Genomic DNA, 16,104 nt, shown 5'->3' on the forward strand with positions numbered 1-16,104 from the left:
ACTCATTAAGAGGTGATTCTACGGTGGAGCATCCATCACAGCAAGAGGCTCCGGAATACAGTAGTTTTAATTCCTTCACCAGGGAATTACTGCTGTTGTACATATTCATAAATTGTATTGACATTGGGTATCTAGAAATCATGACTATAACTAAGTTCTCATGCTTCGACAGCTGGCACTTCATGACGCCGCGAAGACCTCCTCAGCCTCATCAGCTTTTGGCCTCCAGTGCACGGCGGCTCGTTGTCTCTCCATACATTCTTCCCTACTTGGCTCCATGGTGTTGGAGCAGTAGCGGGCTTCTTTGCTGCGAATCTGCTCGAGTCTCCGACCGAGACTGGTGCGCTTTTCATCTGACGAGCTTGAGTATGATGACGCTCTGGAGTATGATGACCCTCTGTCCAAGCTGTCCGACACACTCTGATCATCGGGAAACCCGTCTGGCTCAGACACCTCTGATTGGCGCCGGTCAGCTTCGCCTTCTTCGCAATACTCCTTGCCTTCTTCGACATGCCACTTGGCCATCAGGTCATTTTGAATCCAGATCACCTTGCCAAATGCTCTCACAAGTGCTATCTTGCGGGCAAGATCTAGTTCTGTATGGGAGAATATTGCTTCTGTGACGGAGTCCTGGATATGCCCTAGTGCTGCTCCTAGGAATATATAGTCGATATACACAGGATGTGGTCGTCCTTTACCGACGTACCCTAGGCTACGGCTGTTAGTGAATATATCCTCGTAGGACACAGTGACAGAATGAAGCTTACCCAACTTTGTCTAGGTATTCCCAGTATTCGGATTTTGTGGGATCAGAAAAGAGTTTCGTGAGATACCATCTCATTTTCATCTTCCTGGATTTAATCTGAGGGTCTGCCTCTCGAGCCCAATCAAGAGGGTTCTCCTCGTCACGGGTATCGTGATTGCAGAAAATTCTTGCTGTAAGGTCGTGCTTCAGAACCTTTCTGTACACCTTGTCGACAACATCCGGAAGTTTGGCCTTGATGTACTTTTGTCCTTCAACGATGGCAGCGACATCGTCTGCAAATGGTGAGTAACACGATAGCAACGTTCAGAGCCAGGATAGAGATACATACTGGGACCAAATTCCAGGAACTGCAGAAGATATGTTACTCTGGTGTGAAGCGAAGTATAGAGGTCTCGCCTGCCGAGGTGCCTCATTCCATCTGGTAGCATCATGATGATGTTGTTGATAGTGTGCTCGTCTGTGTAAATCGAAAGAACCTCAGACTTCTTTCCACCACTTGCAAATCCTTGGAATATCTACTGACCTTCATGTGAGTGGAGGATGCGCCCAGTTCTTTTGTGACGGGGTTAGTGATAAGGCTCATTGAAGGGTCCAAGACTTAAGTGATGAATCGATTATTGAACGCACGGACTGGCTAACGCCTCGTCGGATGATCCGCTCCGTGCAACTATCGCACACGCCATCGACGTGACCGTTCACCTCATGACGCTCTGGGGTGAGTTTCGCAACGGTCGTGCAGTCAATACTATCCGAAGAGGGAAAGTCTACTTCGACTACCAGGAGTGCCAAGGTGCACCATCGTTGTTGTCCATTCATGCCTGAAGACTGGGGTCTGTGCTGGACGTTCTTCTGATCATGGTGGCGACGAGGACGGGCCCTGTTTCTCCATCACCTTACCATCGAGATTTCCACCCAGGTGCATGATACCTGTACTTTGTCGCACGCTGCTGTGGAAATCCAGACTCCTTGTGGCAGTGGGCAATGGGCCCTCCTGTGGCACGGTGTCGGCAGAATCCATCTTATGGGCGCACTGACCACCGAAGAAAATCGAGTATAAGCGACTCAAGCGAGATGTCAGCTGGAAATGAGGCTGGTAACTGACCACGAGGGGCCTCGACATGCAGCTCGGAACGGCGAGAGCTAGCTGGAAAACTCGAAGCGAAGTAAGCGACGAGTACCATCACACTTACCACCATTGAATGTGTAGCACGCACGGAGCAACGAGTTGTCGCCCTCATGAGGATGGAACAATATAGCCGATATGACCAACCGTGGGCCCTCGGGACGTCGGCAAGACTCAAACTGGACAGTAGTCGTAGGCTGCGATTTTATGGATTCAACGCGAAATGGGAACTTCACGCGCGTGCGATCCAGGAGAGACGATATTTGTCGAGGAGTCGGTCAGCGCCAGACTGTCTTGTCTGAGATTGTGGGACTGTCATGTCTGAAGTTGTCCTTTTGTGGTCTGCTCTGCTCCATTCGTTGTAGTAGAACGATTCAGGCCGGTGACCCCCATTCCTGTGAGATGTGTACTTGCGTCAAGCGGAAGGAATCGGGATGGACAATTTGATCCCACCTGGAGGACAGCGAAGGCCTTGGTGATGTTGCTCAGGACCGGGAGAAGCCGATCATGATCTGACAGATGTTGGCATCTAGGGCATGTTATATAAGAGGCTGCGACGCTGGAGAAAAATATCAAAGACACGGAGGTACGCAACGATCATTCACTCACTCGAGAGGCGGCAGGAATGAGTGATACCGTACCAGTGAAATAGATTCCACGATTCCGGATATCGCTGCTTTTAGGTCTTATCGTGAAAACTCGGGACCTCGACGATAAAACCAGCCGCCGTTTCGTCGGGCCTTAAGCCCCTCGGGCGTCATTGGGAGCCCCGCTGTCAACAGAAGAAATCCAAAGATCGTCGCTCCGCTGAACGTCTCTGCTCTTGTTTCGAATTGAAGGTTCTTTTCTGATTGAATCTTGAGCTTCTATTCCTCCCAGATCCTCATAGCACTCTCGACCGTTTCGCACAGGACCTTTACACGCCCAGCTAATCGCAATTTACAACCGCCAACATGGGTCGCAAATTCTTCGTCGGAGGTAACTTCAAGATGTACGTTCATGGAAAAGCAGAGCATCCATAGATGCTGTACTCGATGTTGACCATGTTGCTAAATAAAGTTCTTCTACAGGAATGGGACAATCAAGTCCATCAAAGAGATCGTCCACAATCTGTCTACTTCCAAGCTTGGTATGCGGTTTCTCCTGAAGCACCTTTCCTCCGGCTTCTTTTTTCGAGAGACCTTCAGCGGCGCAGTTTTATACTCATACGTCTTGATATAGATCCCGACACCGAAGTTGTCATTGCTCCCCCGAGCTTGTACCTACTCCTGGCACGCGAACATCTCGGCCCAAATATCGAAGTTGCTGCCCAGAATGTTTTCGACAAACCCCACGGTGCTTTCACCGGTGAGATCTCTGTCACCCAGTTGAAGGACAGCAACATCACATGGACGCTGTTGGGCCACTCCGAGCGCCGCACGATTCTCCGCGAGCAAGACGACTTCGTGGCTACAAAGACAAAAGCTGCACTTGATGGCGGCATTGGCGTAATACTGTGCTGTGGTGAAAGCCTTGAGGAGAGAGAACAGGGAGTTACTACCGAGGTCGTCACCAGACAGCTAGAGGCTGTTAACAAGACCATTGGCAAGGATGGCTGGAAGAATGTCGTGATCGCATATGAACCTATCTGGGCTATTGGAACAGGCAAAGTTGCCACAACTGGTAAGTAACGGCAATTGCATTTGCAGGGTTTGGCATGCTGATTTGGTCTGCAGAGCAAGCACAAGAGGTCCACGCGGCTATCAGAAAATGGCTCTCCGAAGCCGTTTCGTCCGAAGTCGCCGAAGAAACAAGGATCATCTATGGTGGCAGCGTTAGCGAGAAGAACTGCAGAGAGCTGGCCAAACAATCTGACGTGGATGGATTCCTGGTCGGCGGTGCGAGTCTAAAGCCTGAGTGTAAGCACGCATGGTTCTTCAGTGACAATACCAAAGAGCTAATCAAATACATCATACAGTCGTTCAGATCATCAACGCCAAAGTGTAGGCCTCTTCGAACAATCAATACTAACCATCCCGAGCATCCTGAAAGGTGGCAATGATAGACAATGCAGTCCTCGAAAGCAGCAGCCCGCATCCAGAAAACTTCAAATGCCATGCGAGAAGAGAGGAAGGGTCGTGTCAGAATTATCAACAACTCTAAAATTATGATATTGACAGGACTGAAGACAAGATCATGAAATGTTCCGGCTGACTGAGACTCCCCCGACCTCAAGAGCGCATTAACTGTAGTTGTCAAGCCATACAACCCCTAAACGCCGACGGAATGTCCCGACTTGAACAGGCTTTCAGACACTACATTCATACAATTCCACCGCGTTCATTAGGCATAGGTGCTTAGTCTTGACTTTGGATTTTGTTGTCTCCCTTAATAACATCTGAGTAGCTGGGAGGGGCACCCTGATCTCCGCTCCCTGCACCTACGCTCGGTCCTTCCAATTGTGCAGGAGGCGGAGGTGCCGGTCTGTTGCTTCCCTGACCATTTTGTGCAGGCCGGTTTTGAGCCTTCGGCGGTGGCGGGGCAGGCCGGTTGTGTCCTTGCTGCTGTGTACCATAATCTCTTCGTGAAGGCTCGTGTCGAATGTAGTAGTATGTGACGCGCTGTCCTTCGGTGTCTGGGACGGCCTCGTAATCGTAGTCACGTTCGGGGTTCCGGGCGATAATGTACCAGGCATGCAGTAGCCCTGGAACATATCCCAGCATGCAGAGGAGAATGTTGATCAGAGAGTCGCAGGAGCAGATTCCGGATTTGATCCAGACTGCAATGGGAGGAAAGAGGACGGCAATGAGGCCGAGGAAGAGGTCGCCACAGGTCATGGTGATGGTGATGTGCGTATGTTAGGTCGGTACCTAGGTAACAGTTTAGGGAGACGCCTTTGTGTAGCGAGCAATCCGAAGTTCTTTTATGTGTATGTTTCAAATGAAATGCAGGTGCCTATCAGGGTGGCATGAAGTACGTACTTGTAGAAGACCCTGACTGCGAGGCTGAGCGAACAATCAAGCGCACGCCTCCGCAAATTCTGATGCAGGGCGGTACCCGCCGACTAGACAAGCACGTGACTGCGTCGTAGTGGCGGGAGGCATCGTACATTCCTCGGCCTGAACCTTACAGGCACGTGATGCTGACCTTGACATTGGCTTTAATGTGCCTCGGTAGAGTCGGTACAGTGATGGGACGCATCTCCCACGGCCCGAGTCCGTGGACGCTGACCCCAGATTCTCGGTTTCCTTGATTATGATTGCTCTTGCTACGAGCAGGACATTGTGATATAGTCCTTTACGGCCGAATTCGCTGGGTGCTTACAATCTGACCGAAGCAGCAGGTGTTTCTCCGGCTCACGTCGAATATCCTCTTGCCTGTTCCCGCTTGATCTACTTCGTCCCTGCACATTGAAGGGCAAGAAAGCTTTCCTTGTTGAATATGTCGAGCACCGAAGCAACGCACCCAGATGCGGAGGTTGTCCCTCAGAATGTTGGAGAGGTTGAGAAGAGAGAGATCGAGCCGATCAAGCCATCGCAGACACCTGGACTGGCCAAATTGCCCAGTGACGTGAAGACGACGATTTCCAAGGCTGACGAGATCATCTTGCGCCTTAGCAAGTGAGTTTGTGCTTCCTTGCAACAATGATGGAATTGAAGAATGCTCGTATACTAATTGCAAGCAAACAGACTGATCAAGACCACCGCAGGTCTCGGCGCTGCCCTTTCTACTCTGAACTATTCCATCTACCTTGCCGCATACCTTCATGCGCAATCGCCCACGCGCGCCGCTGTCATCGCATACATCTCCCGCCTCATAGGTCGTACGCCCCAGAAGATCGCCCCCGGCGCGCTCGCTCCAGCGGCACCTACCTCGTTTCTCACCCCTCTGGGCGCCTTGATCTCCGATACGCGTACTACATTGCGTTTGACAGGCTTGATTCCCATGTACCTATGGCTGAGGTCATTGCTTTCCAAGAAGACAGCCTCTGAAATGGATTTTGCGCTCAGACGCGTTGCACTCATCCAGTGCAGCGCCTATATCGGTTTCCAGGCACTTGAAAATGTCTACCACTTGGGTCTCAAGGGCGTGATCCCTTTGACCGTTGTTGAGAGGCGCGGCGGCGTTGCCAAATGGGTCGCATGGAGCTGCCGTGCGTGGTTGGTCGGTGTGGCCAGCGACTTCCTCCGCCTACAGCGTGAGGCTCAGCTTGAACAGCAGAAGGTCGGACGAACCTCTCAGGAGAAGGAAGACTTTGATCGCAAGTGGTGGAATGAGTTCATGACTGCGGCATACTGGATGCCCGTCGCTGTGCATTACAGCCTGTATCCAGAGGGTATCAAGGGTTTCAATATGGGCTTTGTCGGCTTTTTGGGTATGATGGCTGGTTTGAACAACTTCAGAAACCAGTGGGCTGCCACGGCTTGAGGTGAAAATTGATCTGGAAATCTCTCGAGTGGGAATTATTCATGTTATACAATTCATGGACGTATGATGGAGTCCATTGCATTTATTGCTTGGTGAAGTACGTCCGACATGACGCACATGAGGACCTCAAAATTTGTGGGTGATTTGTCTGAAGCTTCTGTAATTTTGAAACAGTGCAATTGCATTTGCTGAATGCCTCTTCCTTGGTCTTGACCTCCCAGCAGTGTGAACGGTGAGCATGCCTTACTACGGCATGACGGCGCGCTGCTGACTCGACCGGACTCCTCAGTTTTCTTTCATCATCAAAGGTCGACATCAGCTGACGGACAAAGTCATCATCATCTCCAATACCCCGGGATGCAGCAGAACTCCGTCCAAGACCGAGGTTCGGGGCATCTTTGGTCGATTTCTCATTCAGGCAAGGCGCTTCTATTCCAACCATCATGATGAATGCTGAGAGGGTTGCAACAACTTTTTCGTTTGAGAAGGGCATGCTTTTCAACATTGTCTCATTGAACCATGGAAAGCCTTTGCACGAATCCACAGCATCCCCCTTATCTCTCTAGGTCATGTGGAAATGAGGGTGGATTGGCCTGGTACATTGTGGCCATGTCTCTCGTGCGCGATGCACATGCAATAGCCAGTCCGACTGTACATCTTGAAATGACCAATGCCAGCGATGAAGCCTCTGCCGCCCCTGGTCCGACAAAGTTCTCTTCGGCACATTGGATAGAACCGAGCGTGCTCGAAAACTGCATTTCCTGCTACCAATCAAAGCTGCCGTTGGTTTTAACGGCGAGTATCTGCCATTTCATCCCTCCGGAGGTATTGACGCCGCATATACCATCTTCCAAGACTGTTACAAACAGCTGATCCATTCAATGCTTCAACTCGCACAATTGATAGTCTCTCATCATTCTTGTTCCATGAATATCGAAACCCTTGCAATCTCGAATTGGTCCATCGGATTTGAGCAGCCAACTTACACTCAGAAAGTTCGTACAGCGTTGGGATTTAACAACGATACAATATCATGGGATAAATACACGGCGGTCACCAGGCTTGTAAAGCCCAGCGCTCCTTACCTTGCGCGTCAAAACTGTACAGGTGCTGCCTTACGTATTGTTCAACAACAAGAACTAATATCCATGGCAGCATCTTGAGTGTTGGTAGGCCAAATCAGATCGGCACTCACGATGTTTCAATCATCCAATCGACGATGCCAGTAAAAATATTACCGAACACCGTGGTATGCCGACATGTGGGGTAGAACGGCAGGGGACGGTGCAGTGCAGTGCAGTCTGTCGTGTGATGAGATCTCGTTTTGTGGGGTAAAAATCACTTCCACACCTTTCAAAGGCTGAGCAGCGACCTTGGATGGGAGACTTTGCTCCCGCACCAACATTCCGCGAATTGAATGGGTAACTGCTTAATGGATCGACGGTCAAGGAATTCTCGAAGTCAGCAACAAAGACTTGTCTGATCATTGTCTTGGTGATCGTCTGCGGAATCTGGAGACGAAGATATGCATGGAATCCACGGCGGTTGATGTGGCCTAATTACGGTCAGTTCTCATAAGCCATCAGCTCCAACCATGGGCACGATCTCCAAAAGCCAGGTGTCGGTAAGACTGTCCGGAGTCCGGAGAGAGTCCAGGCTTCACCCGCAAAATCGACAATGTCCCTTGTTCAGTAGGAAGCGATTGAGATCGTGGGGCTGCCTCGAGGTGGGGCTTCTGCCGTTTCGTGAGAACGGGGAAACTGCGAGGTCCAGAAGTGTTTACGAGCGTGGAGGGTGACACCAGCTGGGTCGATCAAGGATAGACCAGTGGAAGGTGGGTGGTAGGGCTGGTTCAAAGATGGCTTTGCGACTGTTCTTGCGATCCTTTTAATTGTTTCTTGCTTCGTCGTGTCTCTCCATCTTCCGGCGCCGAATACTAGCCTTCCCCAGACTCAAACATCAATATGACGGAAACCACGATAACAACGACAGAGGCTCCTGTGACCAAATCCGCCGTGCTGGTCGCGTGGACGTTCCTGGTCGCCCATCCAATCCTCCTCCCCTTCATTGCCCTTTTCGGGCTGCTGGTTGCACGACCACTCTACAAACGGTATGCCTCGCCGCTTCGACAATTCCCAGGCCCATACATCGCATCTTGCTCGAGGGTATGGAAGATGTGGAGTGTATGGACGGGCAAGAACGAACAACACCATATCGCAATCCACAAGAAATACGGACCAGTCGTTCGCACTGGTCCCAACGAGGTTTCCTTTTCACAGCCCGAGGCCGCTCTCGAGTTGTTCAAGACTGGAAAAGGGTTCCACAAGACCGACTTCTATGGCGTTTTCCCACCGCCTGAGAATCCAGATATCTTCACTGAGACTCGAGAGTCTGTCCATGGCGTCAAGAAGCGATACGCCGCTACACCGTACAGTTTGGCAACCATGCAACAATCTGTGGAGCGGATCGAAGAAACTGAGCAGCTCTTGGTCAGCAGGCTAGATGACTTCGCTACCCCCAACAAAGTCTGTGATCTTGGAGATTACCTCCATTTCTTTGCATTCGATGTAAGTAGTGTTGAAGATTGCTGTATCCACTGGTGCTAACTCAACGTCTCCCCAGGTCCTAGGAGAGGTCGCCTTCTCCAAGAAGTTCGGCTTCTTAGAGGCTGGTGTCGATGTCGATGGCGCCATCAAAACCATTGACGACTCGCAATGGTACAATGGCCTGATCGGCCAGGTTCCGTGGCTTGACCACCTTTTCCGACGCAATCCGCTTTGGCAATACATTCCTTTCCTTGCAACGAAGAACGCCCTGATCACTAAGACTGCTCTGGGCCAACTCGAAAAGCGCACCAACCCACATGAGAAGGAAGTCGAGTACAAGGACCTTTTGAACAGCTTGATTGAGGCTCAGAAGCAACATCCTGAAGCACTCGGCAAGGGCGATGTTTTTGCGATTGCCCACGGTGCCATTTTCGCCGGCAGTGACAGCACAGCAAGCACGATGCAGAGCTTCTGCTGGCAGGTTCTATCAAACAAGCGCGTTCACGACAAGCTGATGCAGGAAATTTTGTCGGCCAATCTGTCGGAGATGGTCACTTACAATGAAGCCCAAACTCTTCCCTACTTCCAGGCGTGCTTGAAGGAGGCAATGAGGATAAACCCGGCCGTGGGGCTGAACATCACAAGGAAGGTCCCGCCCGGGGGAGTCGAACTTGGTGGTGTCAAGCTGCCCGGTGGCACGGAAGTGGCTGTGAACGGATGGGTTTTGCACCGTGATACGAGCATTTTCGGCGATGATGCCGAGGTCTACAGACCTGAACGGTGGATCGAAGGTGACAAGGAGAAAATCAAGATGATGGAGAGATGCATGTTCCAGGTGAGTTCAGCCACTCAATATGATGGGACGTCGGTGCTAACGGGTGATTTGCAGTTCGGTGGCGGCTCGCACGTTTGCATCGGTCGACATCTTGCTCTGCTCGAGATGAACAAAGTCCTGCCTCAGCTTTTGCGGCGGTACGAAATCCAGCTTGTCAATCCTGGAAAGCCTTTGGAGCATCACTCGAGTTTCTTTGTCGTTCAATGGGGACTATTGGTTTACCTCAAATTGAGGGGAAAGGCTTAAAGCAATTTTATTTTCTGGCGTTTGGTCCCCAATAGGTGGACGTGCAAAGTGTTGCGCCGACGGGATGTCGAGGTTTTACGAAACTCCCCAAGGAAGGCCGTTGGCAAGTGCTCCTAGTGACTGGGTATACGAGGCTGTGTTCATATATGCCACAGCCACAAAGCCTGAGCAGTGGCTGGAAGAAGCGCCGTGTGAGGAGGTTTGTTACCTCATATATACCCTCGGCGCGAAATGAGTGACGGCCGACTGGAATACTGGCAAAATGTTATGTTGTAGTTGGCACATTGTCACAAGCCTCGAATGCTCGAATACATATGTCGAAAACGATTCTGTGCTGGACGCTCAGGAATTTGATCTCCTACTGGACAAATCTACCCTCTTATACGTACTTATGTGTCCAAGTCACAGCCGCATAGTCGGCGTGAGGATAATTCCCATCCTTGGCAAATCCATGTATACATCATCAAAGCCAGAAATCATGTTCAAGGGAAACGCACCGTTGAGATCCCATGGTTGGATGGTAGTAGCGGCCGTCGCTCCTGGCGGCGTGAATTTTACCGGGCTTTCGTCCTTTGGGCGCTGCGTGTCCCATGCGCACAGAGTTTTGAAGAGCGCGATCATGCCTTCTTGCGCAAGTGCTGGTGTCGGTGCCGGTGCTGATGTCGTTGCTGGTGTTACTGGTGCCAGTGCCGGTGCCGCTGTTGGCGTAGACGTAGGATCACTCGTTTTCCCACCAATGAAGCTTCGAGCAGCCGGATCAGTAGCCAGCGCACTCCATGTGGTCTTCACCTTGGCCCATCTCATCTTGTTGATGGTCCTCTGCTGGTCTACAGACAAGCTCGGGTCCGGTGGCTTCTCGTCCTGTGTCAATGCGCGGGGAATGAAATTTGTCTGCAAAGGACCTTCAACCGGCACATGCCAGTCGGTTCCCGATGTCTTGTTGGTGCGAAAATCCAGGATCCCAAACTTCGCAGCGTCGCTGGCGTAGAACGCCGGGATAAAACTCTCAGCCAATATAGGTGGCGGTGCAGAAAGTTTCAAGGCCATTGCTAGTGGGACCGTTATAGGTCCGCCGTTCTGCCCGATCATAGCTTTGGGATCCGTCGAGAAGATGGGGTCAAGATTAACGTCGTACGGCGCCCATGTCGCGGCTGGGACGTTCTTGATGTCGAAGCCGAGATTGGACCAGTTGGAAATGATCTTTTCGTCCTTGGTGCCTTTCTCGTAGTACACTGTCACTTGGAGGCTTGACCAGATTGGCCCATCCTCCCGGCTGACTCGCATGGGCCGGGAAAATAGGAATGGCGCCGGAGCGGGCACAAAGATCGGTGAATTGGGGTTGGTCTGGCCCCCTGGTGCTGGTTGGACAACCATTCTTGCCTCCGAAAGCGCAAATTCCGAGGCGATGCGGAACTTGAATGTGCCGGCTTTGACGTACCAGGGTGCTCCAGCGCCAGTGTTTGGTGGTGGGCTCGTAGTCGATGTGTCAGATGTGGTTTTGGGTTGTGGGAAGTTTCCGTCCTCGAGGATGAACTTGTGTGCAGCACCCGCGACGTAGACTGTCTTTTGTGTACCGGGTGGGAGTGGCGGGTGGAGGCTGAGGCAGCTTTGTAGTGGGCTCTGATGAGCCGCCTCGACATTCGACGTGGAGCCTGGTGACGGGCCTGGTTTGTGGACTAACGTCCAGAATTGGTCAAGACTTTGTGCTGATGGTATGCTTGGTGAAGCACCAAAGTTGACGTCGAAGCCGAAAAGATAAAAGTCGACACTGGGGACGGGTTAGCAAGAGCTACCAGATCGCATGAATGGACTTACTGTGCAATTCCCCCAAGTTGTGGGCCTTGAATCTGCAGGTGCGCACCGACTGTGGCGCCGATGTGGATGTGAACGAACCAGAAGTCGATATTGAAGCTGACTCCAATCGAGACGCTGAAGGAGACGTTGTAATGGAGAGGATGGAAATTGATGAGTGCGTCAAAAGCAGTATCTAGCCAGGCTTGAATGGGGCCTAGGCTCATACTCGCATGAAGCATAGAACCTCCCATAACACACTGCGGCGTGATAGCAAAGTAGCTTTCACCGGTGACCGAAAGGAGACCAGCTTGGAAGGAGACTCCAACACGACTTGGGACTGGGTACCATGCCGGCGGCTGATAGGCTTTGTGATATCCACCGAGAGAAAACACCCAATCGCCAGCGTGCTCGTTAGGGCTGAACCAGTATGACAAGGCGAATCCTCCGAAGATATGGCACTCAGGCACAAGAAGGAATGAGGTCGGACTCAATGCAGCGTCAACGCGAAGGTATCCGGCCGAGAAATTCATCTCAGCCACCACGCCGAGTTCCGCATAGGCGATCAGGTCACTGCGGGCTGTACCTTCAGTCGGAGGCATAGTGGCAACGGCATCTGCGAACAAGCTGATAATCAGACCCGTTTCCCCAAACTCGAACATGGCAACCGCAGTGATTGACAAGACGGCAAATGCCGTAATCGTCATCCCTGCGGCGAGCCAGTATTCTCCGTTCTGGGGTGTCACCCAGGGTGGTTTTCCGGAGGGAGGCTCGACCATGATTTTCAGCAAGGCCATGGGATCGTTACCCACTCCGGAAGTAGAGCCGTCGTCGATTAAAGGAAAGCCGTATATCTCGTCGATTGTTGGTTGCCGTACAAGCGAATTGTAGCCGATACCCAGCCGGACGCCCTCGATGGTGGCGAACTCGACCGTAACAACAGCTGTGAAGTTTCAGTGTTTATCCTGGTAGAATGGTCAATATACTTACGCCCGTCGAGTTTTGCGTACAAGAACGCCGACTTGTAATCCGACCCTGCGTGCTTGACGACTGCGTATTCTCCCATCCCAACGAATGTGTATGGAGGAAAGCCAATCCCTACAGCTCCGAAGAAGCGATGCTCTTGCCCTTCAGGTGTTTTCGTCACCTCATGTTCGAAACCGCCTGCAATCAATACTGGTGGTTTGCTGAAAGAGAAGGACATGCCTGTCAACGTAGGACTTGCGCCTTCCATGATTTTCAGGAACGTATCAGGATGACTCAGGCTATCAAAGGTCATGTTGGCCGGTAGCGGAATGTCCAAGCCGAATCCAAGTAAGGCGAAGATGAGTGGTCCCATGGTAAAAGTAGCATCAAATGTAAAAGCGATGAATCGTCCGTCGGATGTGTCCTTGTACTGCAGAGATACAGCACTGAAAGTCAACGGACCCAGACTGTATGTTACGTTTCCTTTTGATGGCGGTTTTTGAGTTGGTTCGTCTGCAGGTGGTGCTGCAGCCTTGACTACTTGGCCACCTCTCTGAGTATGCTCACCTTCTTTTGAATCCGGGGCTGTGACGGGCGTCGATACAAAAACGTGATCCAAAACGCAAGTCTGAGTACGAACAACCATGAAGTGATGTCCTGGTACAAGGGCGACGGGATCAGGATTCTTGTTCTTCGTAATGTGAGCTTCGTCTGCCTGCGAGAAGTCCTCCGAGCTCGGATCCACGGGGCCACTGGTGGTCGAGTCTCCGGAATTGGTCTGCTTGTACACCAAGACATCCTGTCCGGACAGCATGTTGTCGTTCAAGGACTGTACATCTGATTCAGTGAAACCATCGCCTTGATTGACCCACACGTACTCGAGCTCGTCGAAGGGCAGCGGCGGCTTCCCAACGAGCGGGAAATCCACTGGGATGATCAATGATTCGACTGCAAACCGCAACATCCTCTTAGATTTTACTGTGGGATCCGGGTTCGATACCTGTATCATAAAAAGTGCAAACGAATCAATCATGATCCTAAGGACAAACATGATATTACTAGTCCCCTTGTTGAGGGCACTTCCATCATCCGCCTGAGCACCCCCCTTCTTACCCACCTTGATCGTCACGAGATCTCGTCCATCACCTTGAGGAATGAGAATATTCGCAATGAAGTCCGGCAGATTGTCGGCAGCATCGTCGACGATGGAGTCGAGAATGTGTCTGACGGTAGCGTTTGGGGCAGACGCCTCCAGATCACATTCGAAACTCCAATTCGATGTGACTTTGCCATCTTTCGGGCTTACTGTATCTAGAGCAAGCTTTGCATCTTCACCAGTCAACACCTTCTTAGCAGCTGTGTCCGATCCTGCTTGACTGCTGGCATACTGATAGACAAGGCGCAGTTGGAGCTCGCCGAGTGTTATGATGCCCATAAAGAGGAAGCTGGAGGCGGCATTTTGCTTGTCATAAGCATATGTCAGATCCAGCTCGGCTATAGTAATCTTTCCTAACAGTTCGGCCATTGCATTTTGATACCCCGCTTCGAAGCAATCTGCAAGGTTACCACAGTTCAAGTTTTGTGCATACCCCGACAACAGCCAATCCCCATTATTGTAGTCGACGCTGATGCCAATGTGGGCGGGATCAGCATCCTTCGCCAGAGGTGAGGGGTTCAGCGTGAAGGTCGTGGAAAGGGAACATGAAAACGAGTTCGATGCTGTACTGGTTTGAAGGTTTACGGTATCCCATTCAAACGTGCTTGGCCAGGGTACAGTGGGTGGAGCAGCAGCCGTGGGCGGGGTTCGCGGTCCTAGAATCGCTGTAAACGACAGACTCTTTGGATCGTTCATGTTGAGGACCACATTTGCTTCCTGAAATTGGGTGGGAAGTCCAGGAGGAAGCGAGCTGACTTTAGACGAAAGCTGTGACAAATCCCATGTACCCGGCAACAATCCGTCAGGAGGCTTGATGGCTTGCCATGGCAAAAATGTGGGTAGAAGTTGGTTGCCCTGGGCAGAGTAAAATGCTTCCGTAACGAGGCCGCCAGTGAAAATCTTTTCCGGATACTGGAAATCCAAGAATATTTGCAGAGGCTTGTGGCTCTCCCCCTGATCGTGTGTGACAGTAATGCTGGCTGTTATGTCCCACCACACAGCATCTAACAATGAGACCCCAGCCGATAGTCTCAAGAGCTGGACGTCACTAAGCACCTTGTCAAATGATGGCTGTGAGCTGTTGATGTCCAGCGGTTGAGAGCCATCAAGTTTGTTGGTGACTCCTAGGGCAGTAAGGTCAGACCAGTCGGTGCTAGCTGCGTGTATCATATCGAATCGCACTCCAACTGGATCCAGGGTAACCCAGAACGCAAACCCGGCCGCATCGAAGTTGAAGGACAAGCTGTACGTCGAATCGATGCTCCATGTCTCTTGAGCACTGCCCGAGATTGTGCTCGGTACACCAATACAGGTCCTCTGTAGCAACACATTGCAGTTCCCCAAATCACTCAGGACTTTTTTGAACCCGAGTCGTTCCTTGATTGCTTTTCCAAAAGTTCCATTTAGGGAAGCTGTGAGAGTTAAAGCAACATCACACCGATAGACCTGGCCTTGGCTGAGCCAGAGGGCGTTCCTGGAAGTTATGTTGGGATCAATTTGTATTTTCTCGATACCATTCTTCACCAAATTATCGATAAATTGGTCACCAGTAGAACTGCTGGCAGACGAAAAGACTCCAAACTGCTCAAGCACTTCTTCAAGGCCTGGAAGCTGTTTGGAGAATGCGTCGGGAGTTAAGGACAGTAAGTAGGTGTTGTCATCGACACTGTACTTGCTGGTTGAAAAGCGACTCTGATTGGAGGCTGTGTCGAATGACAAGCCAAAGCATCGCGTTTTGGACGTGCAGGTGAGTTCAGTCACTGAAGTTCCTGCCCCTCCACTGGCTGAGGTGCCAGCAACAACAGGACAATCGACAGTATCGGTGCTCAGGAAATCAACCCAGCTCTGTGATATTGCTTCAGAGGCATTGAAGATGGAAAGGGAAGAGTCATCACCGGCCATGATCGGCTAGGCTTAAGATGTGAAATTCATGAGATTGACTCTGTATGTATCTCATCGTCGACAGACCGCGAAGTCAACACGCATCGATGAGGTATACATTTCATCTTGGGTGGTCGTCGTCCCAGTTTGTCAGTCTGCGCCGCCGAACAAATCCTTCATATTGATTCGCCGCCATTCTCCTGGCCGTTTGATTCGAGATGCAGCACCTCCAGCATGGGAGAGCGGAGGGCAATGCATGAGCTGCAAGACTCCATTGCACACTTCGGGCTTTTTTGTGCCGCGGAAACAGTGGCTGGCTGGACATTGTGGGAAGGAAAGGGCATGCTCGAAAAGGAGCTGAAGATCATGCAAGCAGATCATTGTCAT

The 16,104-nt window shown here is 51.3% G+C and overlaps 6 protein-coding genes across 6 annotated transcripts; 3 read left to right on the forward strand and 3 right to left on the reverse strand.

Moving 5' to 3' along the window:
• Positions 1-104: 104 nt before the first annotated feature.
• On the reverse strand, positions 105-1,325 carry EDD37DRAFT_627643 (Protoglobin-domain-containing protein). The gene is made up of 4 exons (XM_062816380.1): positions 1,290-1,325; positions 1,095-1,223; positions 768-1,038; positions 105-712 (listed from the first exon to the last, which is right to left on the reverse strand). Exons 2-4 carry the CDS (start codon positions 1,195-1,197, stop codon positions 181-183), a joined length of 906 nt encoding a protein of 301 aa, XP_062670534.1. The 5' UTR covers positions 1,198-1,223; positions 1,290-1,325; the 3' UTR covers positions 105-180.
• A 1,517-nt stretch (positions 1,326-2,842) lies between these two features.
• Positions 2,843-3,875, forward strand: EDD37DRAFT_648994 (triosephosphate isomerase; the record flags this gene model as incomplete). Its single annotated transcript, XM_062818089.1, has 5 exons — positions 2,843-2,880; positions 2,960-3,018; positions 3,111-3,551; positions 3,605-3,787; positions 3,847-3,875. 5 exons carry the CDS (start codon positions 2,843-2,845, stop codon positions 3,873-3,875), a joined length of 750 nt encoding a protein of 249 aa, XP_062670535.1.
• Positions 3,876-4,050: 175 nt separating this feature from the next.
• On the reverse strand, positions 4,051-4,867 carry EDD37DRAFT_354070 (uncharacterized protein). The gene has a single exon (XM_062811804.1). The coding sequence runs from the start codon at positions 4,703-4,705 to the stop codon at positions 4,226-4,228; it is 480 nt and encodes a 159-aa protein (XP_062670536.1). The 5' UTR covers positions 4,706-4,867; the 3' UTR covers positions 4,051-4,225.
• A 348-nt stretch (positions 4,868-5,215) lies between these two features.
• On the forward strand, positions 5,216-6,337 carry EDD37DRAFT_354144 (uncharacterized protein). The gene is made up of 2 exons (XM_062811805.1): positions 5,216-5,488; positions 5,558-6,337. The coding sequence occupies exons 1-2, from the start codon at positions 5,310-5,312 to the stop codon at positions 6,294-6,296; spliced, it is 918 nt and encodes a 305-aa protein (XP_062670537.1). The 5' UTR covers positions 5,216-5,309; the 3' UTR covers positions 6,297-6,337.
• Positions 6,338-8,177: 1,840 nt separating this feature from the next.
• EDD37DRAFT_354191 (cytochrome P450 oxidoreductase) lies at positions 8,178-10,124 on the forward strand. The gene is made up of 3 exons (XM_062811806.1): positions 8,178-8,863; positions 8,919-9,677; positions 9,732-10,124. Exons 1-3 carry the CDS (start codon positions 8,261-8,263, stop codon positions 9,921-9,923), a joined length of 1,554 nt encoding a protein of 517 aa, XP_062670538.1. The 5' UTR covers positions 8,178-8,260; the 3' UTR covers positions 9,924-10,124.
• Positions 10,125-10,325: 201 nt separating this feature from the next.
• On the reverse strand, positions 10,326-15,738 carry EDD37DRAFT_608140 (uncharacterized protein; the record flags this gene model as incomplete). The annotated part of the gene is made up of 3 exons (XM_062815034.1): positions 10,326-11,691; positions 11,739-12,657; positions 12,705-15,738. 3 exons carry the CDS (start codon positions 15,736-15,738, stop codon positions 10,326-10,328), a joined length of 5,319 nt encoding a protein of 1,772 aa, XP_062670539.1.
• Between the last annotated feature and the right edge of the window lie 366 nt (positions 15,739-16,104).

This window comes from Exophiala viscosa (genome assembly GCF_022695815.1).
Source record: "Exophiala viscosa unplaced genomic scaffold EDD37scaffold_4, whole genome shotgun sequence".
NCBI lineage: Eukaryota > Fungi > Ascomycota > Eurotiomycetes > Chaetothyriales > Herpotrichiellaceae > Exophiala > Exophiala viscosa.